This window comes from Poecilia formosa, unplaced genomic scaffold (genome assembly GCF_000485575.1).
Source record: "Poecilia formosa unplaced genomic scaffold, Poecilia_formosa-5.1.2 Scaffold26, whole genome shotgun sequence".
NCBI lineage: Eukaryota > Metazoa > Chordata > Actinopteri > Cyprinodontiformes > Poeciliidae > Poecilia > Poecilia formosa.
In genome coordinates this window covers 2,264,746-2,281,764 of record NW_006799965.1, presented here as the reverse complement: position 1 = coordinate 2,281,764, position 17,019 = coordinate 2,264,746, and the positions used below count along the sequence as shown (strand labels likewise).

At 38.4% G+C, this 17,019-nt stretch overlaps 3 protein-coding genes across 4 annotated transcripts in view; 2 read left to right on the top strand and 1 right to left on the bottom strand.

Moving 5' to 3' along the window:
- The window catches only part of zdhhc15b (zDHHC palmitoyltransferase 15b), a 5,205-nt gene extending 2,222 nt beyond the window's left edge, over window positions 1–2,983 (top strand). The window contains exons 6-11 of the mRNA XM_007548382.2: window positions 273–305; window positions 394–514; window positions 656–788; window positions 955–1,081; window positions 1,234–1,349; window positions 1,898–2,983. Of these exons, the coding sequence (XP_007548444.1) occupies window positions 273–305; window positions 394–514; window positions 656–788; window positions 955–1,081; window positions 1,234–1,349; window positions 1,898–1,941 (574 nt within the window). The 3' untranslated portion in view covers window positions 1,942–2,983. The remainder of the gene's footprint in view (window positions 1–272; window positions 306–393; window positions 515–655; window positions 789–954; window positions 1,082–1,233; window positions 1,350–1,897) is intronic.
- A 571-nt stretch (window positions 2,984–3,554) lies between these two features.
- On the bottom strand, window positions 3,555–9,352 carry uprt (uracil phosphoribosyltransferase (FUR1) homolog (S. cerevisiae)). The gene is made up of 7 exons (XM_007548384.2): window positions 8,828–9,352; window positions 7,944–7,986; window positions 7,783–7,852; window positions 7,577–7,639; window positions 5,794–5,955; window positions 5,149–5,247; window positions 3,555–3,935 (listed from the first exon to the last, which is right to left on the bottom strand). The coding sequence occupies exons 1-7, from the start codon at window positions 9,061–9,063 to the stop codon at window positions 3,829–3,831; spliced, it is 780 nt and encodes a 259-aa protein (XP_007548446.1). The 5' UTR covers window positions 9,064–9,352; the 3' UTR covers window positions 3,555–3,828.
- A 36-nt stretch (window positions 9,353–9,388) lies between these two features.
- The window catches only part of abcb7 (ATP-binding cassette, sub-family B (MDR/TAP), member 7), a 30,903-nt gene continuing 23,272 nt past the window's right edge, over window positions 9,389–17,019 (top strand). The window contains exons 1-4 of one of the 2 annotated variants that reach the window (XM_007548386.1): window positions 9,389–9,571; window positions 12,353–12,436; window positions 12,527–12,604; window positions 13,585–13,704. In XM_007548386.1, the coding sequence (XP_007548448.1) occupies window positions 9,422–9,571; window positions 12,353–12,436; window positions 12,527–12,604; window positions 13,585–13,704 (432 nt within the window). In that variant the 5' untranslated portion in view covers window positions 9,389–9,421. Of the gene's footprint in view, window positions 9,626–12,352; window positions 12,437–12,526; window positions 12,605–13,584; window positions 13,705–17,019 lie in introns of both variants that reach the window. The other variant, XM_007548385.2, reaches the window with a different exon arrangement.

Here is a 17,019-nt window from a genome sequence, read left to right as displayed (position 1 = left end):
ATGTGACAGAACATGAAAGTGGACAATTTTGCCAAACACTGGATGCCAGAAATGCTTGTAAAAAAACATGTTAGTATTCAGACAGTTGATATTTTCTTTTATATTTAATATGATGAGACTTGGATGAAAAAATGATCATGAAGAGCATTTGTGCTTGAAACTTCATTTTTGGGCACAATAATTCAAGAGCATTTACCTTGATATACTGTTTTAAGATCAATCACTTTTGGAAGTGATGCATAAAAAGTATATTTTTATTTTTATTTTTTTAGTTGTGTCTTAAAGATGGACCATCACTGTCCCTGGTAAGTTGGAACTTATAGTACTTTGTAGATTAATTGCATTTATATTGTTTTTCTGTTCCCTGATTACCAAATTTTATTTTTCTCCCAGGGTAAACAACTGTGTCGGTTTTTCCAACTACAAGTTTTTCCTACTTTTCCTCGCCTACTCCATGCTGTACTGTGTGTTCATCACAGCAACAGTCCTTCAGTATTTTCTCAAATTCTGGGTGGTGAGTGTCATTGTTGTTGTTCAATTTTTAAAAAAAAATATTTTGCAGTGTAATTTTACTGTAAAGTTTGTTTAGGTTATTTGTCCTTTTTGCCACTGGTTTCCCCATGAACTGATGTCTCCTGTTTCTTTCTGTCCTTAGGGGGACCTGCCAAATGGACCTGCAAAGTTCCATATCCTCTTCCTCATGTTTGTTGCACTCATGTTCTTTGTCAGTCTCATGTTTCTCTTCACTTACCACTGTTGGTTAGTGGCCAAGAACAGATCCACTTTAGGTGAGAGGTGACATGCTGTTTTTTTTTTTTTTTTTTCCTAAGGGAATATCCAGCCATTTATGTGATGTGTGTATATATCGATATATTTTCTTTTTAATCCAATGAAATCAGGAAAATTGTGGCATGAGAACACATTCTAATTTTCAGTTCCCTTTCCCTTTCGTAGAGGCCTTCTCAGCTCCAGTATTTGCCAGTGGACCTGACAGAAACGGGTTCAGCCTTGGCCTACACAAAAACCTGCTGCAAGTGTTTGGAGAAGACCGCAAACTGTGGTTCATCCCAGTTTTCACAAGGTAAATTACAAAAGGAGAACGTAAATTTATGATCACAAATATGATTAAGAAACATAAGGAAGTAGTTTTGTATGTCATAAAACAAGACGCAAAAAAGAAATGTACTAAAAGTAACACTGACTAATTTCCTTCTTCATATCTTGTAATGGCAGCCAAGGGAATGGTCACTACTTCCCTTTAAGGAGTCAGAGCTCTGAATCCCATAACCCCTTGCTAGCTAACGAGGACATGTGGGATGAGTCGGATGATGGTTCAGAAGGAAGTTTGGGTAAGTTCTCTTTTCTGTTTATTACTCAGATATGCTCCAGAAACTTTTTCTTTAAGTTTTTTTTCTCCCTACACAATCATTTTCATTAGCTCCACTGATTAGCCTTAGGAACTGGATATTGATACAGTACACTACGCAGCGCTCTCTAAACTTTAACCCGGGGAGAACAATGTAAAGTCTTAGTTTTTTTTTTTTTTTTTTTGCTGTAGCAAAATCTTACTAAAAATTTAGGAACATTTATTCTATAGCGGTGGGTGAACCTTGTTAAGAAATAATAGTTTTCAGTGGAACAACTAAAGTGATTATTTCCCTTAGTTTTTGCTGTTTTCTTATTTTATCATAACTCTGTACTGTAGATACGATCTATGAAGGCAGAATCTGGGCGGATCAGTCACACGCACGACTGTTTGAATATTCTGCTACCACCTAGTGGACATACAATGCAACAATCCTCCCTTATTATGAAATCCATCAGTTCGAACAAGACCTTTGAAAAAAGTTCCCGATTTGCCCACTAAGATGTTTTTTTTTTTTTTTTCTTGTTCCAGTTGAGGACGCAGACCCCTCCGTTACTATCGAGATGGACGACTAACCTGCACAGATGATACTGACTTTTATCAAACACTTTGTTATGATGTGTTTGCATTCCAAATAATGTGGAAGTTGGAGGGGGTAGGGGGGAATGCTGGAGATGGTGAGTGGGAGACGGTCTGCATTATGACCTGCTCTTTTTTGTTTTGTTTTTTTTGCCAATTTTCAATTAAGTTTTACACGATGAGGAAAGATAACTTAGATGGACGACAAGCTGAAGTGCAAATAATGGTTTATTTAGGAAGAAAACCTATTACCTCAGTAAAAAGGATGTTATTTATTATTGGTTCGTTGGTGATGCTGTGTGGTACAGTGCTATTTTACATTGCCTCTGTTTCACAGCTGGGCTGCGTTTACAGTGTTGCACCTTAACAATCCTTCTCAGCAGGAGGCAGCGTGGGGAGAGGGAGAAGGAGTATTAAAACCCACCCTGAGGCCTGCGGAGGTCTAACGTAGGGACCCAGCTGTCCAATCAGTTTGACGTTTTCCCCCAGTGTAACATAGGTTTTAATTTTACTCTAACGAAAGGTTACAAGCATATTAGAAGATCTGACTTGACCTGCGCCTTACGCAAGTATTCCTGTGTGCTTTGGAGAAATTTCTCCTGAGAATGTATCCATCGCATCGTCCTTTCCAGGCAACCTGTGGAGTTTTTGGGGAAAAAAACAAAACACACACAAAAAAAAAGAAGCAGTTTTCCAAGCAGTGAAGTCAACTGTGTTATCAGATTGGACATATCACACACCAGATAGAAAAAAACTAAGCAAGCACTGATTAAGCTTTTTTCAGCACAGCTTTGTTGCAAGCTGAACATATTGTTTCTTCTTTTTGAAGGAAGTAATATCCTGAATATCTTGTGTATCATGACTGGGATGCTGTTTGCTGAACTCTGGAGTGCGCTTATTGGACATGCCTGTTATGTTTGTCCTCCATCATACCAGCTATCCTCATTCATTATTGTGCATATTTATTAGACCTGTTCTCATCGGCTTACTGATGGAGGAGGGTGAGATTCTACATTTTAATGTTTGTAAAATTTTAATTAAAAATATATTGCTGGAACTCCTGTATAACTCTTAATTTCTGTACTTAAATTTACTTATAAGCCTACAAATAAGAGTTTTGGCCTTTAATAAGCTTTGATGCTGTTCCATCTGGACACTTTAAAATGCTTCCCAGCTGTCTAAACCCATATCTGATGCTGCTCCAGTGACAAATACTTATTTTGATTTCTTTTTTTTTAACCATGTTAAAAGTGTGTATAAAGCATAATGAAATATTGATGATGTTGATGTTAAGTGTATCGCACAGTCTTGTCTATTTATTGTTACATTCCTTTTTTCCCTGTATGTTGGTTCACTGACTTATACCTGCTGCAGGCAGTGTCTGTATATTTTGATCCTTTTGTAACAAACTTTAAAGCGGTGTGCTTTTCTTAAACCATGATGTATAAAAATCCATGAGATTATTTGCAGCAAAGAGATCGATTTAAACGTGGTTCCTTTCTTTAACTGTTTCGAGTATGGTGAACGGTGCTTCCACATTTTATTTTTTAAACCATTACTGACGTACAAAAAAACCCCCCAAAAAAACACCTCAATCCACTTTCATGTATTGTTCTGTCTGTAAACAAATATAAATTCTTTATTGATTCATCTGTTCATACAACACAAAATAAAATGATCCATGTTTTAATCTTTGTGGTTTTCTTTCTACAGTCTGAGCATAAAAAGCAAAAAAAAAAAAAAAAGCAATAAATACAAGTAATGGGGTCAATCATTAGGTGTCAGTTCAACAACTTGAGTTAATAGTACTGCGTGACACAAGGACACGATGAGATGCAGAGACAAAGTCTGCAGACAAAATACCAAAAGCATTTTGTCCTGTTTTAGTCGGTGCCAAAGTATCTCTGTCCAAAATGTGTTGGCGCCACTGGGTGAACCTCTGTGGTCAGGATGGTGATGTCTGGAAACTCCTGGATTATGGACTTGGCTCCTAAAGGAAATGTGGATTACATTTTAAAATGGACAATGCAATGTCGTAATGCAGTGACACGTAAACGAACGCAGCTATAGAAACATGGGATATTAAAAGCACAAAATGCAACAGAAAATTAATCTCAAAGGCCTTAAATTTCAGAAACTTGTAAACAACGTTTCTTCTTAAATTGCAACTCGAGAGAAATGGCTTATGTAAATTTTGCTGCAATAAAAGGACAATTCTAGATTTGAATAAATGGGTGATAAACTGGTTCCGATATGATGGCATGTTCTGGAGCAGAAACATCGAAGCGTGTTGAGAACTGCTCTAGGAAATAAACGCGAAGGCCTCCGATTTCTGTCGATGCTGATTGCTAATAAGATGCTAAAACTGAGATGACGTATTGCTGGAGCAAATTGTGGTTCAGTGGAGAGTAACAGTCGCGCAATATGGAAGTTGTGGGTTCAATTCCTGCTGCCGCTTTTGGTGACAAGCGATTTGAGTGGTTCGCTTGTAAGACTGGAAAAGCGGCACATTAATTTACTCCACTTAACATTCGTTTTATTGAAATAATTACGTTGCTTCTGTCTGATGGCAGATCATGGCAACAAAAAAGATTTTGAATACTCTTGTATTTTACATTTTCTGACTTATAATTAACATGACCTAAAGTCAGTAACAGCAGGTCAAAGGTTTACAAAAACAGCTTTCAGACGCAACATCAAGAGGAAAAACTGGGAAGGAATTGAGGAATGTGGTTCTTGGTTTAGTTCCCAGCAGGTTGGATCGGCTACGTTTCAATTCTGTTTTTTTCCTCACATTGTCTCATCTTTCAACCTCACACTTTCTACACTGTGTCAAGAACAATTCTTAAAAAGGAAAAAAAAAGTATCCCAGAGTGCACCAGAGTGCATTTATAGCATCATGCCCTTCAGCTTTAAATATGTCTTATATCCAAAGTTTAAGTTTTAACCTGACGGATCCTCAGGAAGAAAGGTCACAAAGTGAAATTACCTTGAAATCCTTTTTTTTTTTTTTTAACATCCACATTAAATGTCACAGCAACCTGGACGGTAGTTATAGAAACTACATAAATTACCAAGAACCTCCAAACTTATATCGTCAAAAGCCATTGAAGCACCAGTGAACAATCCTGCACATGCATATGAAGAGATGAGAAAGCGGATACGGACAGAAAAGCGGGGCTGTGAGCTGTGTGCTGGTTTACCGTGAGGTGTGGAGAAGAGGCTGAGGAGAATAATGTGCCTGGGTTGGACACCGTGTTCTATCAGCACCCTGACGGCCTCGATCACCGTGTTCCCTGTGCCTGCAGACGCAGCAGATACGATATTAGACATGCTTTTTCACCTGCCTGCTTACACAGGACACTTCATCTGATGGAAAAATTGCATTCTTGTATGCATTAGTTAAACTTTATCCATTGGTGTGATATAACCCCCCCCCAACCCCCCTCAAAAAAAAATCTATCTGTATGTAAATCAAGCTTTCCCATCGTTACATTTTTAAGTAACAGCAGAAACATGCCCGTTGTGACAACAGGAAACCAGAACTATTAGGATCCTATTTTTATTGGTCCTCATTATGTTATTCTGCAGCCTGGTGGCTAACGCTGAGGCAGTGTATAATTTCCCCCATGAGAGCTATAATTATCAGAGCAGTGTGAATGGTTCTGTATGATGTGGCAATGCAGAGTTGGTGGTGGCGGTGAAGGTCAACTCAAGGGAGACTTCTTACAATGAATGAGTATAGAAAAAACTTTTTTTTTTTTTTTGCATAAAATTAGACACGTTTTGACATTTCTGTGCGACCGGAGGTGGTTAACCGGAGCTGGGCTGAGCCTGCAGCGACTCACTGAGGATGGGGTACATGAGCAGCACTTTTCTTCTGTACACATCCGGGGGAAACTTTGCGTAGTAGACCTTCGCTTTCTGGGTCTCCTCGTCGCTCTGGATGAGGATCTTTCCGATCCGGATTGAGCGGCAGCAGTCGCGGAGGCCCTGCTCCATGGCTTCACCTGTGGAAACCAAACGTGGTTCTGTTGACAGGGTTCTGTTCAATGCTTTGCCATCACAAAACTCCCAAACTGAAATTTCTAAGCAATCAATTTGGGATGGATGGCTGAAATACGGCCAAATGGATGGATGAACAATCAGTGATTGGATGGGATATTCTGACATTGGGACAGAGAATAATGTTTCCGAGCTCAGTTGTCTTTTTCCATACTTATCTAAATCTGGGAAAAAATAATCCAAAAATAGTCTCTAATTACTGAATACTAAAACAAAATTACCCTTCAAAATATATTAATGATCAGAATGAAAACTGTTTATTGTCATGCATTATGCGACTGATTAATTGGTTGTTGCGACCGGCTTACATGTGGATTCAGTCTGTTCACGTGTCTATGTATGTTTGTAAACAAATCTGCTGTTATGCAAGATAAAATTCAGATATGCTCTGACAATAAAGCAGTACGATATCAATTTACAGTTGATCTATTGCTGTAGATTTAACTATATGCCGTTAAAGATATAACGTGTGAAATAAAAACGTTTTCCAAGGTCCTTCATTATTTGCTTTAATAAAAAAAAAAAAAAAAACAGACTTTAGTCTAACCTTTTAAATTGATCTCTGTCAACAGTTCAGCTTTCTGAAGGTCCTCCACGGTTTTTCTTTATACATATTGTCTGCTTTTTCACTCTGTCATATCTTGTGTTGACAGTGACAGCACATTGTGCCGTGCGTACTTAAAGGTAGGAGGAAGGTGACGAGCAAAAGAAGAAGCATGAGGGCTGAGGAACCTAGATACGACCTTCAGTATCTGAAAGTCACACGTAAATTCAATGTAACGAGACACGAGAGAGAGACATCGTTTAGTTGATTCCCTCCGTAAGGCAAATATTTCAGCTTACGGCTCTTTAGGAATTACCTTTTATACGCATCTTTGTGGCAGGCTGCTAGATGTACAGTGCCTGTAGACGCAAATTACAATCACTTCTGTGTCAGGACTGTAGAAAATATTGTCTCATCCCTTAAGTTTATGAGCTGTTTGCCAACTACAAAAGAAACAACTGTGCAAAGCTTCTGGTGTGACTCAAGTGATACTCGAGCTAAGAAGCAACGTCAAGAAAAAGACCTGCAGCAAGCCTGCAGAACTACCATTCAAAAAAAACAATAAGTTCTACCGCCTGCAAGCAAAACACAGAATGTATTTCTCGGATTGCGATGTATAATTAAAGATGTGTCGACACGGGTGAGATCAACACGACTTTGTGCTTAGACTCGCATCACTCACTTGAAGACATGTACAGCTTTTAGAAAGCAGTTTACTGTGCGCGCCGATCGGGCAACAATGTTCTCGTCCTTGACATCAAGTTACAGCTGAAATGAGCTTAAAGCTCATGCTTGGCAAAAACCGACTGAATATAAAATCGTTCCAAGTGACCTTGAATCGATCACTCTTATTGTATCGCCATAGAGTGATGAAAAACGGCCAACCGAGCAGACATTTTAAGCTTGTGAGATCGAGCAGCAGGGGAACGTGCAGCACAAGCGGAAATATAAAAGTAGAGATTCGCAGACTAACGTGTCCTCACATTGAAAAGCCTTAAAATGCTGCACCGGGTCTCACTTACCGCTCCTCATGATGCTGACTCCACAGTTGCCTCTTTCAAACTTGACTCCCTCATACTTGTACCCTAAGGGGCGGAAAATCAAACACGGACATAAAATGGAGCTGTACTGACTAGCGCTGCAAAAAAGATAAATAAAAAATGGAGCCGAGTAGAAAAACCAGTTCAGTGTTTTCAAATCTGGAGCGTTAAACCTGAGACGGTCTGACCTGTGGGAGTGGTGACGGTGCACTCGGAGAAGGGAAGCTGGTTCAAGCCTTCTTCAACTACTAGTCTGATCTGTTGTTGGGGTGGGGGAGGGAACAGAAACCATTTCAGAAAGCTGAAAACAAATGGCTTTGCCGCGTTGCTGTACAGTATATGATCTCACCAGTCGGTCCGCACAGAAAACAAAATCTCCTCTGCTGGTCGTTCTGAAAGTATAAATAGGCACTTGATTAGATCAGCCTCCGCTTTTACACTTTTGTGCTGTATTTCAGCTTGGAGAAAGTAAGGTTAACAATTTTTCAGCAGAGGTTAGATCAACTTAAAATGCAAAGAGGTGCAACACACACACACACACACACACACACACACACACACACACAAACTTTTGATTGATTCAAAAATATCAAACTCTACAATTTGCTGGTGTTGCTTCTATATTTTTGCTTCAATCTGTGCATCAAAATCACAGACTTTATCTTTTTAGGTTTTCTATTTATATTATGTCATTCTGCCAGTGTTATGAATGCATCATTTACCAAGATTTTACTGTATTCTCCATATGTCTGAAAGACATAAGTATTTTATTTCAAGATAAACAACAAAGGCCCAGCAAAGGTTTTGGCACCAATTCCAGAAGCATGAAAGCAACACCATATCTAAAGTAAAATATGTGGAAGTGGCAGCACCACGCTTTGGATGTGAAAGGGTCACATGTGTAAATCTTCCACATTAACAATCCAAGATCTGCATAAACTTTGCAGAGAAACAAAATATTTCTAAGTGATAGTGAAATTGAATTAAACTACTGTAAATATGAGTTCTTTTTGTCTTTTGGATAATACACCCGAGACCATGTCTCAGGATGTCACATGAAATTTGGGGAAAGTATCGAAATCATTTATCAAACACAAATGCCCTTTAAACTATTCACTATATGAATAGTTTTATGGACAGTCCATTTATTTTGGGCATCTGCTTCCCTCTGGAGAGGCCATGTTACCAAACCGGATAAGGCGCTGTGTCGCAGATATAAGAACGGGGACTCACTTGTCTCTAATTATTGTCTGTAACTCTCGGATCTGGTCGTTCAGAGGGAGCAGCTTCAGCTGAGGACCCAGGCTGTCCTGGCTGACCGGCTGCGTGGGGACATCAGTCGGTTCAGAGCTGTTCAGCACCGCAGGCACACTACTGCTGCTGCTGCTGCTGTTGGCAAACCGAACCTGCTTCATCGGGTGCTCCTGGCCACTGTTGACACTGTTCAGCTGCTGATTGTGGCATGGCATCCTGACAGCGAGGTCAAAACGCTTCAATGCTAAAGCTAGCGTGTCTTAATGAGAGCGCCACGCTAACAACGCGGTAACAGGGGGGAAACGTGCTCCGTCTTTAGCTTCTTCAATTCAAACTTCTACGACTAACACGGTAACCACACGGTCAGGAGCTGTGAGGCTCGCATTCAAATAGATTCAATTACTTTGTCGCGTTTTGTCGAAGTCTACGCAATCTCTTCTACAAGACAAAAACAGGATGAAAAAGCCCTCGTTGCCTCTGACTGCTACTAACCGTTACGCTCCGATGGCTACGTAAGCCGGATGTGACGCATAACCCGGTGTGTTGACTAATCGTCTTCCTCCGTCGTGAAACATGGCGCCGATATTGGCACCGCTAAAATGCGGCTTTCACTTCCAAAAAAGAAAATTGGCCTTTCTTATACGCCAGACCAGCTCATATCACGTTTGGAATAAAAGCGGCGCTGAAGACGGGAGGAATTATAAACGACAAAACACATATGTGGTGAGTAAAACGGGACGTCTGGTCGGAGAGGACACACTCTTTACGCAAGGGCAGGTATAAAAGTTCCTATAACTAACTTTTACTGTGAGATAAAACAATTCGGCTACAGTGTCTTTTTTCGTCATTTGTTAGTTCTCTGCTCAAATATTTGCTGACATTCAAAAGTTACTGTTTTCATAGCTTGTTGTTAAAGTTTGAGGTAGCTAACTGCTATCTGAAGTTAATTTTAACCTTTCTTTTGAGTTATTGACCGACAATTATTCCCACATTATTAAATGGGGGGATAATTGCGTAAGCAACGTGTTACGCGTCATGTTTTATGTGTTTAATGTACATTAGCGTTTTGTATCAGCTGTGTGCGAGCTAACCGTGCAGCCTTACGGTAGTCCCAGTCACGTGTCTCCAAGTCCATCTGACAGGTTAGATAAGACCCTCAGTCCCACCCGGGTTCACTCGTGTTATGGCTGATACAACTCATTAGTCATCTCATGTCAACAAATGTATGGATTATTTGGCAATAATCAACGAAACTCTGCTGTCAGTTTATTCCGAAAATGTTAATTCAGAAAGTACTTCTGCTCTTACTCACTGGTAAAGACAACAACCGAAATCAGGGTTTATTTATTGTATTTCATTGGAAACACGTAAGGAGAAACCGGAAAATAAAGGATTAAAAGTCAATAAGCCCTCCTTACTACTCGATTGCCTAAATTTATAAAAACACATCCACTCACAGAAACCTCTGAGGTACACACAGAGTTGTAGACGGATCTGGCACCTAAGGAAAGGTTCTCGTTGCGATAACATCTGTGAAATAAAAAATAGAAATATGATGAAGCCACACCACAAAGGTAAATAAAAATGGTAAAAACAAGTTTTAAAAAAACTTGCTAAAAGGTGAATATTGTAACTAATTTATCAAAGCAGCATTGGTGTCTGCAAAATTGGTATTGCAAATCAGTGTTTAAAGTGCAATAATTGTTGTCTAATATATTCCAAATAGTATGGGCTAATGTAACATTTAATCAGGTGAAGTTTATTTGTGTAGCACGTTTCAGCAACAAGGCAGTTCAAAGTGCTTTCTCGCAGCAACAGATGCTCACACTGGACACAAATGACATTGTCCATAGTACTATAGGTCACAGAGCGATGGAAGCACACATGAGATGGGAACAGAAGAGCAAAATAGACTTTTATAGCAATTGATATCGGTGCAATATTTACCAATATTATTGTCTTAGCAAGGCTTTATAATATTGAAAGTCTTGCTAAGACATGCATAAATATTGAGCTAGTAAAACATAAGTATAACTAAGTAAAGTAAATATCAAAGATCTACTTGAACCTATTCAGAACACAACTGTGTTTTTGCTTATGTATGAAAATACCCCTAAAACATTTATAGACTATGCTATAAATTAAAAATGTTGCATTATTATTTTGTAGCGGTTGGAATAATTATGGGTTTGCATTTTACATTACAAAAACCTTGAAGCCAAGGTATTTATAATGTAAAACATGACTTAGCTGCTGTATTTTTAAAATACAAATCTACAATTATTCCAACTGCTACAAAATAATAATGCAACATTTTTAATACCTTGAAGCCAAGGTATTTCTACTCTAAATGATCACAATGTGACTTTTTTTTATTGGTCTACATGTAGTTTCTAATTCATTTCAGTGTTGTCCTAACGTTTTAGTGAGAGGTTAGATATGAAAGTAAAATCACCAACAACAAAAAAAACACTTAATGAGAAAAGAAGCATCCTAACTTAAATGTAGTTGCAATAAATCATTGCATATTTCATTATTAAAGCTAAAATAGTTTAATTAGGAAAAAAAAGGATTCAATATTTGCTCACTCACTTTTTCAATAGTCTTGTGTGTGTGTATATATAGATTCTCAACCGTGGAATTATGCACAACAATAGAAACGGGTCACTATGGGTTAGGTTTACTTTAAGATCAATGTGCTTTTCTTAATCCACCCACAAGATATCTTGTGTTAACAGTCAGCTCAGCTTCTGTAGGCGTGTTTGTAGCTCTCATCCTACGTCGACTGCAACTGTTCATAAAACAAAATTCTGTTGCAGATATACACTCATAAGTTCTGAAATGTGTTTGGAGCGTGCCCTGACATGTTTGAGCCTTCTATTGAACCTGTTGTTTTAAGGATTAAAACATAGGTTTCCATGACGATGTGTAAGCGAAGCCAGTGTTTAAAACACTTATTGAAGATTTCTGAAGGAAGTAACTTCAACTCTATCTCTGGTAAAACACTAAAACTTTGACAGAATAAACAATATAAATATTCAGAATGTGTTCAGATCTTATTAAAAATCCCTTTTTTATTTTGTAAGATGCTACAATTTTTGTGTGGTTTTTGTCTTCTTACAGAGTTCTTTTGTTTTTGCGTGTTTGTTACACTTAAATGTTTCAGAGTGCAAAAGTATTTCAATATCGGACAAAGATAACCTGAATACACACAAAACATTTCAGATAATTTAATTTGTGAAAAGCTATGCAAACTAGCCTGTCTCTATTTGAACAAATAATTATTGTCATGAAGTATTTAAGAGACTTTTGCACCTCTTGTCTTGACTTTTACAACCTGAATTGTTTTAATTCAGGCTGCTGGAAGTTTAAAGTATGAAATCTATAAGGGAGCCCATTTTTCTGAGCCCCGTATTTATTCTGTTTCAGCATGCTTAAATTTTAAAAACGACTTTGTAAACAAAAACAAGGCGACTGTCACATACGGCGTCTCTTGTGTTTCAGCTGAGCTCCGTTCCACACTTACGAACAGCGACATGGAGCACAAACAGATTGGAGAGCAGCCGTCGGATTTTAGAGGGGCTGAAAGTGAGTAGTATTTTCCAAACTGCTGAAAATAAGTGTGTTTTACAAAGTCAAACCTGAAATTACAAAGTGATTCTATTCATGTTTCTACAGCATTTGCAGGGGATGGACAAGCGGACATGTTGGCATGGCCACGCAGGCGGAGGTTTGAGTGCAGACCCAAAAAATGTGGTGGGTGTTGTACCTAGGTCCAGTCAGCGACGAAAAGTTTCACACTGCTGTGTTTATTCATAGCAATTAAATAAACAGTAATTGGAAGTTGTAAATGAGAAATTAATGTAAAGTAAGCGCCCGTGTCAGTGGGTATTTAGGGTATTGATTTGACATTGTCGGAGTTAATTTAACTTTTCATCACTTCAACTTATAGGGGATCAATACCAACTAATGTGATTCCAGTAGACATGCATCTAAATGCAGTGTCATTGTTCATATCTGTGCTTATCGGTTCACTGTCGATTAATCTGGTTGGTTATAGTTGTGGCTTTTGAATAAATTAGCATCATATACAGTATAGATTTTTACATGCTGTGATATATTCAGGCTCTTTTAAGTTACATATAAATCAGTTGTGCTGCCTTTGCAGTGTAACACTTTGCCTGATTGTGTTTGATTAAAGGCAGGTGATAGATACACTTTCTTTGTAATTTGCTCCAAGGAGCTGCCACACAGCAGGGCTGGAACATGCTGCCACCATATTGAGTGGATTAGAGGAATTACCGCATATTCTGTAGCCTGCCGAGAGTCCCCACGGCAGATGTGTGTGGAAGTGCGGGTAAACAACCGCGCTGGCACCGGCGGACTCTCTGCCTCAGCTGGGATGACAGCCCAGGTGTCTCCTGGGAGTTGTAGTGTCAGACTGGATGCCCAAGTCCACCTGGAGACTCTCTCATTGCTGTTGTCAGATCTCTCGTGGGACTCCTGCTGACATTTGATGTTCCGTGTGTCTGCCACAGTGTGGTCTTAAGGTTGCTGCGACTGTCACACTGAATGCAGAATGAGCATTACTCACCAATATTTTCAGACAGAACGCAGATTAGAAAGTTAAAATGATCCTAAACATGATTTTATCCGTGTTTCCTGCTTTTTAAAAGAGAGCCTGGAAATCTGGGAAAATTATCTAACATTTTGTTTATGTTGTTGATTTGCTGCAGCTGAAAGAAGTGAATTCGACCACGATCCTGTCTGCCATGCTGGCCTACGTGTGGCCAAAGGACCGGCCAGACCTGCGGGCACGTGTTGCCATTTCGCTTGGTCTTCTAGCCGGAGCTAAAGTAAGTTTATTATAAAAGTTTATGCTAGTAAATTTGGTAACATTTGCTCTATTTGCTCTTCCTTACTTGGTGGGTGATGGACCTCTGCAGCTTTAGCTGTTTTATGCATAACTATTGGTTCATTTTAATTCATCTTTGGGAAGTTTGGTACTTGCTTTTGCAACCAATTACCTAAAAATAAATCTCCATAACCTAGCTATAATGGATTCTTATAAATATTATCAACCAGCAGCAAGTGCCTCAGAGTTTTCATTACTTTGATCAGAGGTAAGGCTGCACTGCATCAGGAAGACATGTTATTTCAAAACTAATGCTAAATATTCAAATGATTATATTGATTATGATTAATCATTTTCCTTTCTCGATGCTTTCTTTTCCTTCATTAATCAGACTTTAAGGACAATGAAAGTCTGTCCACCTGATAAAATGCATTATTGTCATTCAAATTTTAAATAAAAGTTACATACTGCAGGTACAAGAAGATTTGGCTTGAAAACAGGCATTGCAAAAGATAAAACCTGGATTTTATTTGTTGTTTTTGTTATTAAGTAATTTATTGGGCTGTGTTTAAATCATGTTTTTTTCTAAAGTAAGTTTTAAAAGTCCTACATTCAACTTACTGAAATTTGCAGAAACCCCTGGTGCACTTTACTTCATCTGCTTTGTGTGTAGAGTATTCTTTAGAAACAGCAACAACTGCACTGTTTTCTGTTGGCAATTACTCCATGAAAATGGGAATCATTGTTTAACAAACAAAAGTAAAAAAAAGAAAAGAAAAAAAAAAGAAAAGTCAAGCTAAAAATTATTTGTGAGGAATCTCCGCAATCAGACTTTCAAATCAGTCAGTGGACTTTTGCAGGAGTGATGGCAATAAAGAAGTTTTCTTGTTAAATAAAGGGAAAATTGTTTTTACAGGCATCGGGTCAGAAGCAGCCTGCCAGAGCACTTTGAGTTTATTATGTCATTGACTGCTGATTCCATAAATGAGTAATAATGAAACACAAACTACCAGAGATCAGCTGCTGCGCAGAACAGAAGAAATTCATTAAGCCTTTCTAAAGGATGAATTGTCCAGCTCTTTTCATTCTAAAAAGACCTTTCCATGTAGTTCCCTCTTGTCATCTTGGCACCTACTGCCCCTGGCCTGGGTCCATCAATACTTTCTCCTGGAAAACTATTATTTCTTTTAAAGCAAGGAAAAGATGTAATTTTTCTGGCTTGTAGTGTTGTAAAGTCTCAGATTAATATTCTCTATATCAGGGGTGTCCAAAATCGGTCCTCGAGGGCCGGCATCCTGCATGTTTTACTTCTCTCCCTACTGGTTGCAACAACCTCCTCAGCAAGTCGGTGTTCTGCTTAGGCCTTCTAACGAGCCATCATTTGATGCAGGTGTGTAAAACCAGGGAGAGAACTAAAACATGCAGCATCCCGGCCCTCCAGGACCGACTTTGGACACCCCTGCTCTATATGCTATGCTACTGAGTATTGTGATAATTATATAGATTATGATTAACCACAAATTTTCCTGACTCTTTTCTTTCTATTGTTATCATCACATCCCCACCATTTTCTGATTGCTTTAGCATCTCAAACATCCAGTGTGGGCAGTGAAAATCCTCTATCCGGCCAAATGTAGCACTGGGGTGAAAAAATTGGATGCCTGGCACTTAATACATTATATGCAGCCAAATATTCTATTCAAGCAGTCCTTTTGCAATAATTGCAGCATTGCATATATTGATATTGTGATCATATTTGCAATTTAAGAAATTGTGCAAATTGCGCAATTACAGAAATCCCAAACGCATCAAGAAGCAAAAGGCCTTAATAATTGCAACAGCATGCTAAATATCTAAGTTAAATATACCAGCACAGACTTGTGATTGAGTGGGTAGACTTTATTTGAGGCATATTTAAAAAAAAAAATTCTAATAACTCTGCCCTAAAGCATGCAGCGTATCATCCAAGGACACCAAACAGCAGTGACTAATCCACGTAGAACAGTATGTGCCTGAACACCAGTGGTGACAAACTGTCAGCCACGTTTCAATCTTAGTCTCTCCAAAAACCTTATTTCAGTGTGGGCACTGCTGGAAGTGATCAGACATAATGTGGGTCTTTTTGTGTGTTGCAGGATGCAAGTTATTTGTGTTTAAAGAAAGATAAACCAGGACAAAATTTCTCAATTAGGAACGGTAACATTTAGATTTACTGTGATTCTGTTCATTAAGTATTGGTATAATAAACATAAATGACAAAGGAACAAAAGTCCCACCAGGAACAACAAATCATTCAAGGAGTATTGTGAAATCCAAGACATCCTTCCTCTGGAGCATACAGTGAGAAATCTGTTGAATCACTTTAAAGTGCAAACAATTTAATAGACTGAGCCATAGCTATCACATTGCAGTGCTGCACACAATGCCAGTTTGAATATCAAAGATCAGAAACCCCTTTTAGATTCAGGATTTAAAGCTGTTGCTAACCAAAAGCTTAAAAGGAATGCAGCAAGATTGGTGTTAAAGTACTGCTGCACCATTTCAGACAAACAATTTTTTTTTGTTATTTGTCAGAAGGACATTGCTTTTGTTTCCCTTTGGTGCTGGAAAAAAACAGACTTACAATAAAAAGCATGGTAATTTGAGGCTGTCGTGCTGTGATAAGGTGTTGATTTCTACCAAGCATAACACTGCAAAGTCCACAGAAATAACAGTATTTATTTAAATGAAAGACTAATCACGAATCATAAAGTGGTGAGTATACTACACATCTAGCATTTGTGCATTTCATAATATTCTTAAAGGAAGGGAGAGGGATTTTCTAGGTTGTTTATAAAAAATTTGGTTCCTTTGGTTGTTAAAAATTATATATATATATATATATAAATGAAATTTGACTTTCCAGTTTGATCCCTTGAAATTTGGCCCTGTCTCTTTAAGAATCCCCATTTCTTTCCAACATTCTGTCTTCAGCTCATCATCTCAACGTATGATTTGCTCTGCAGACTCGCAGTTCCGACAGGTTTTTGCATATTAACTGCTGCCACTAGTCTGGTGGAGCTGAAGGCGCAGGAAAGCGATGCAACATGAAGCGGAAGTTCAGCTGTAGATGGCAGCTCGACTCTAACATCAAAACTTCTCATAATCAGTTTTTTTTTTTTTAAGCACAAGACATAAATTTGAGGATCATAATAAATATAAAGTTATATGGAAAATCAATTTGTGAAGCGCTGTGGTTAAATCAGAAGTATTTTCCTAATGGACGTACTGTAAGTAGACATTACAGGACTCTAAATACAGTTAAAATCTGGAAAAG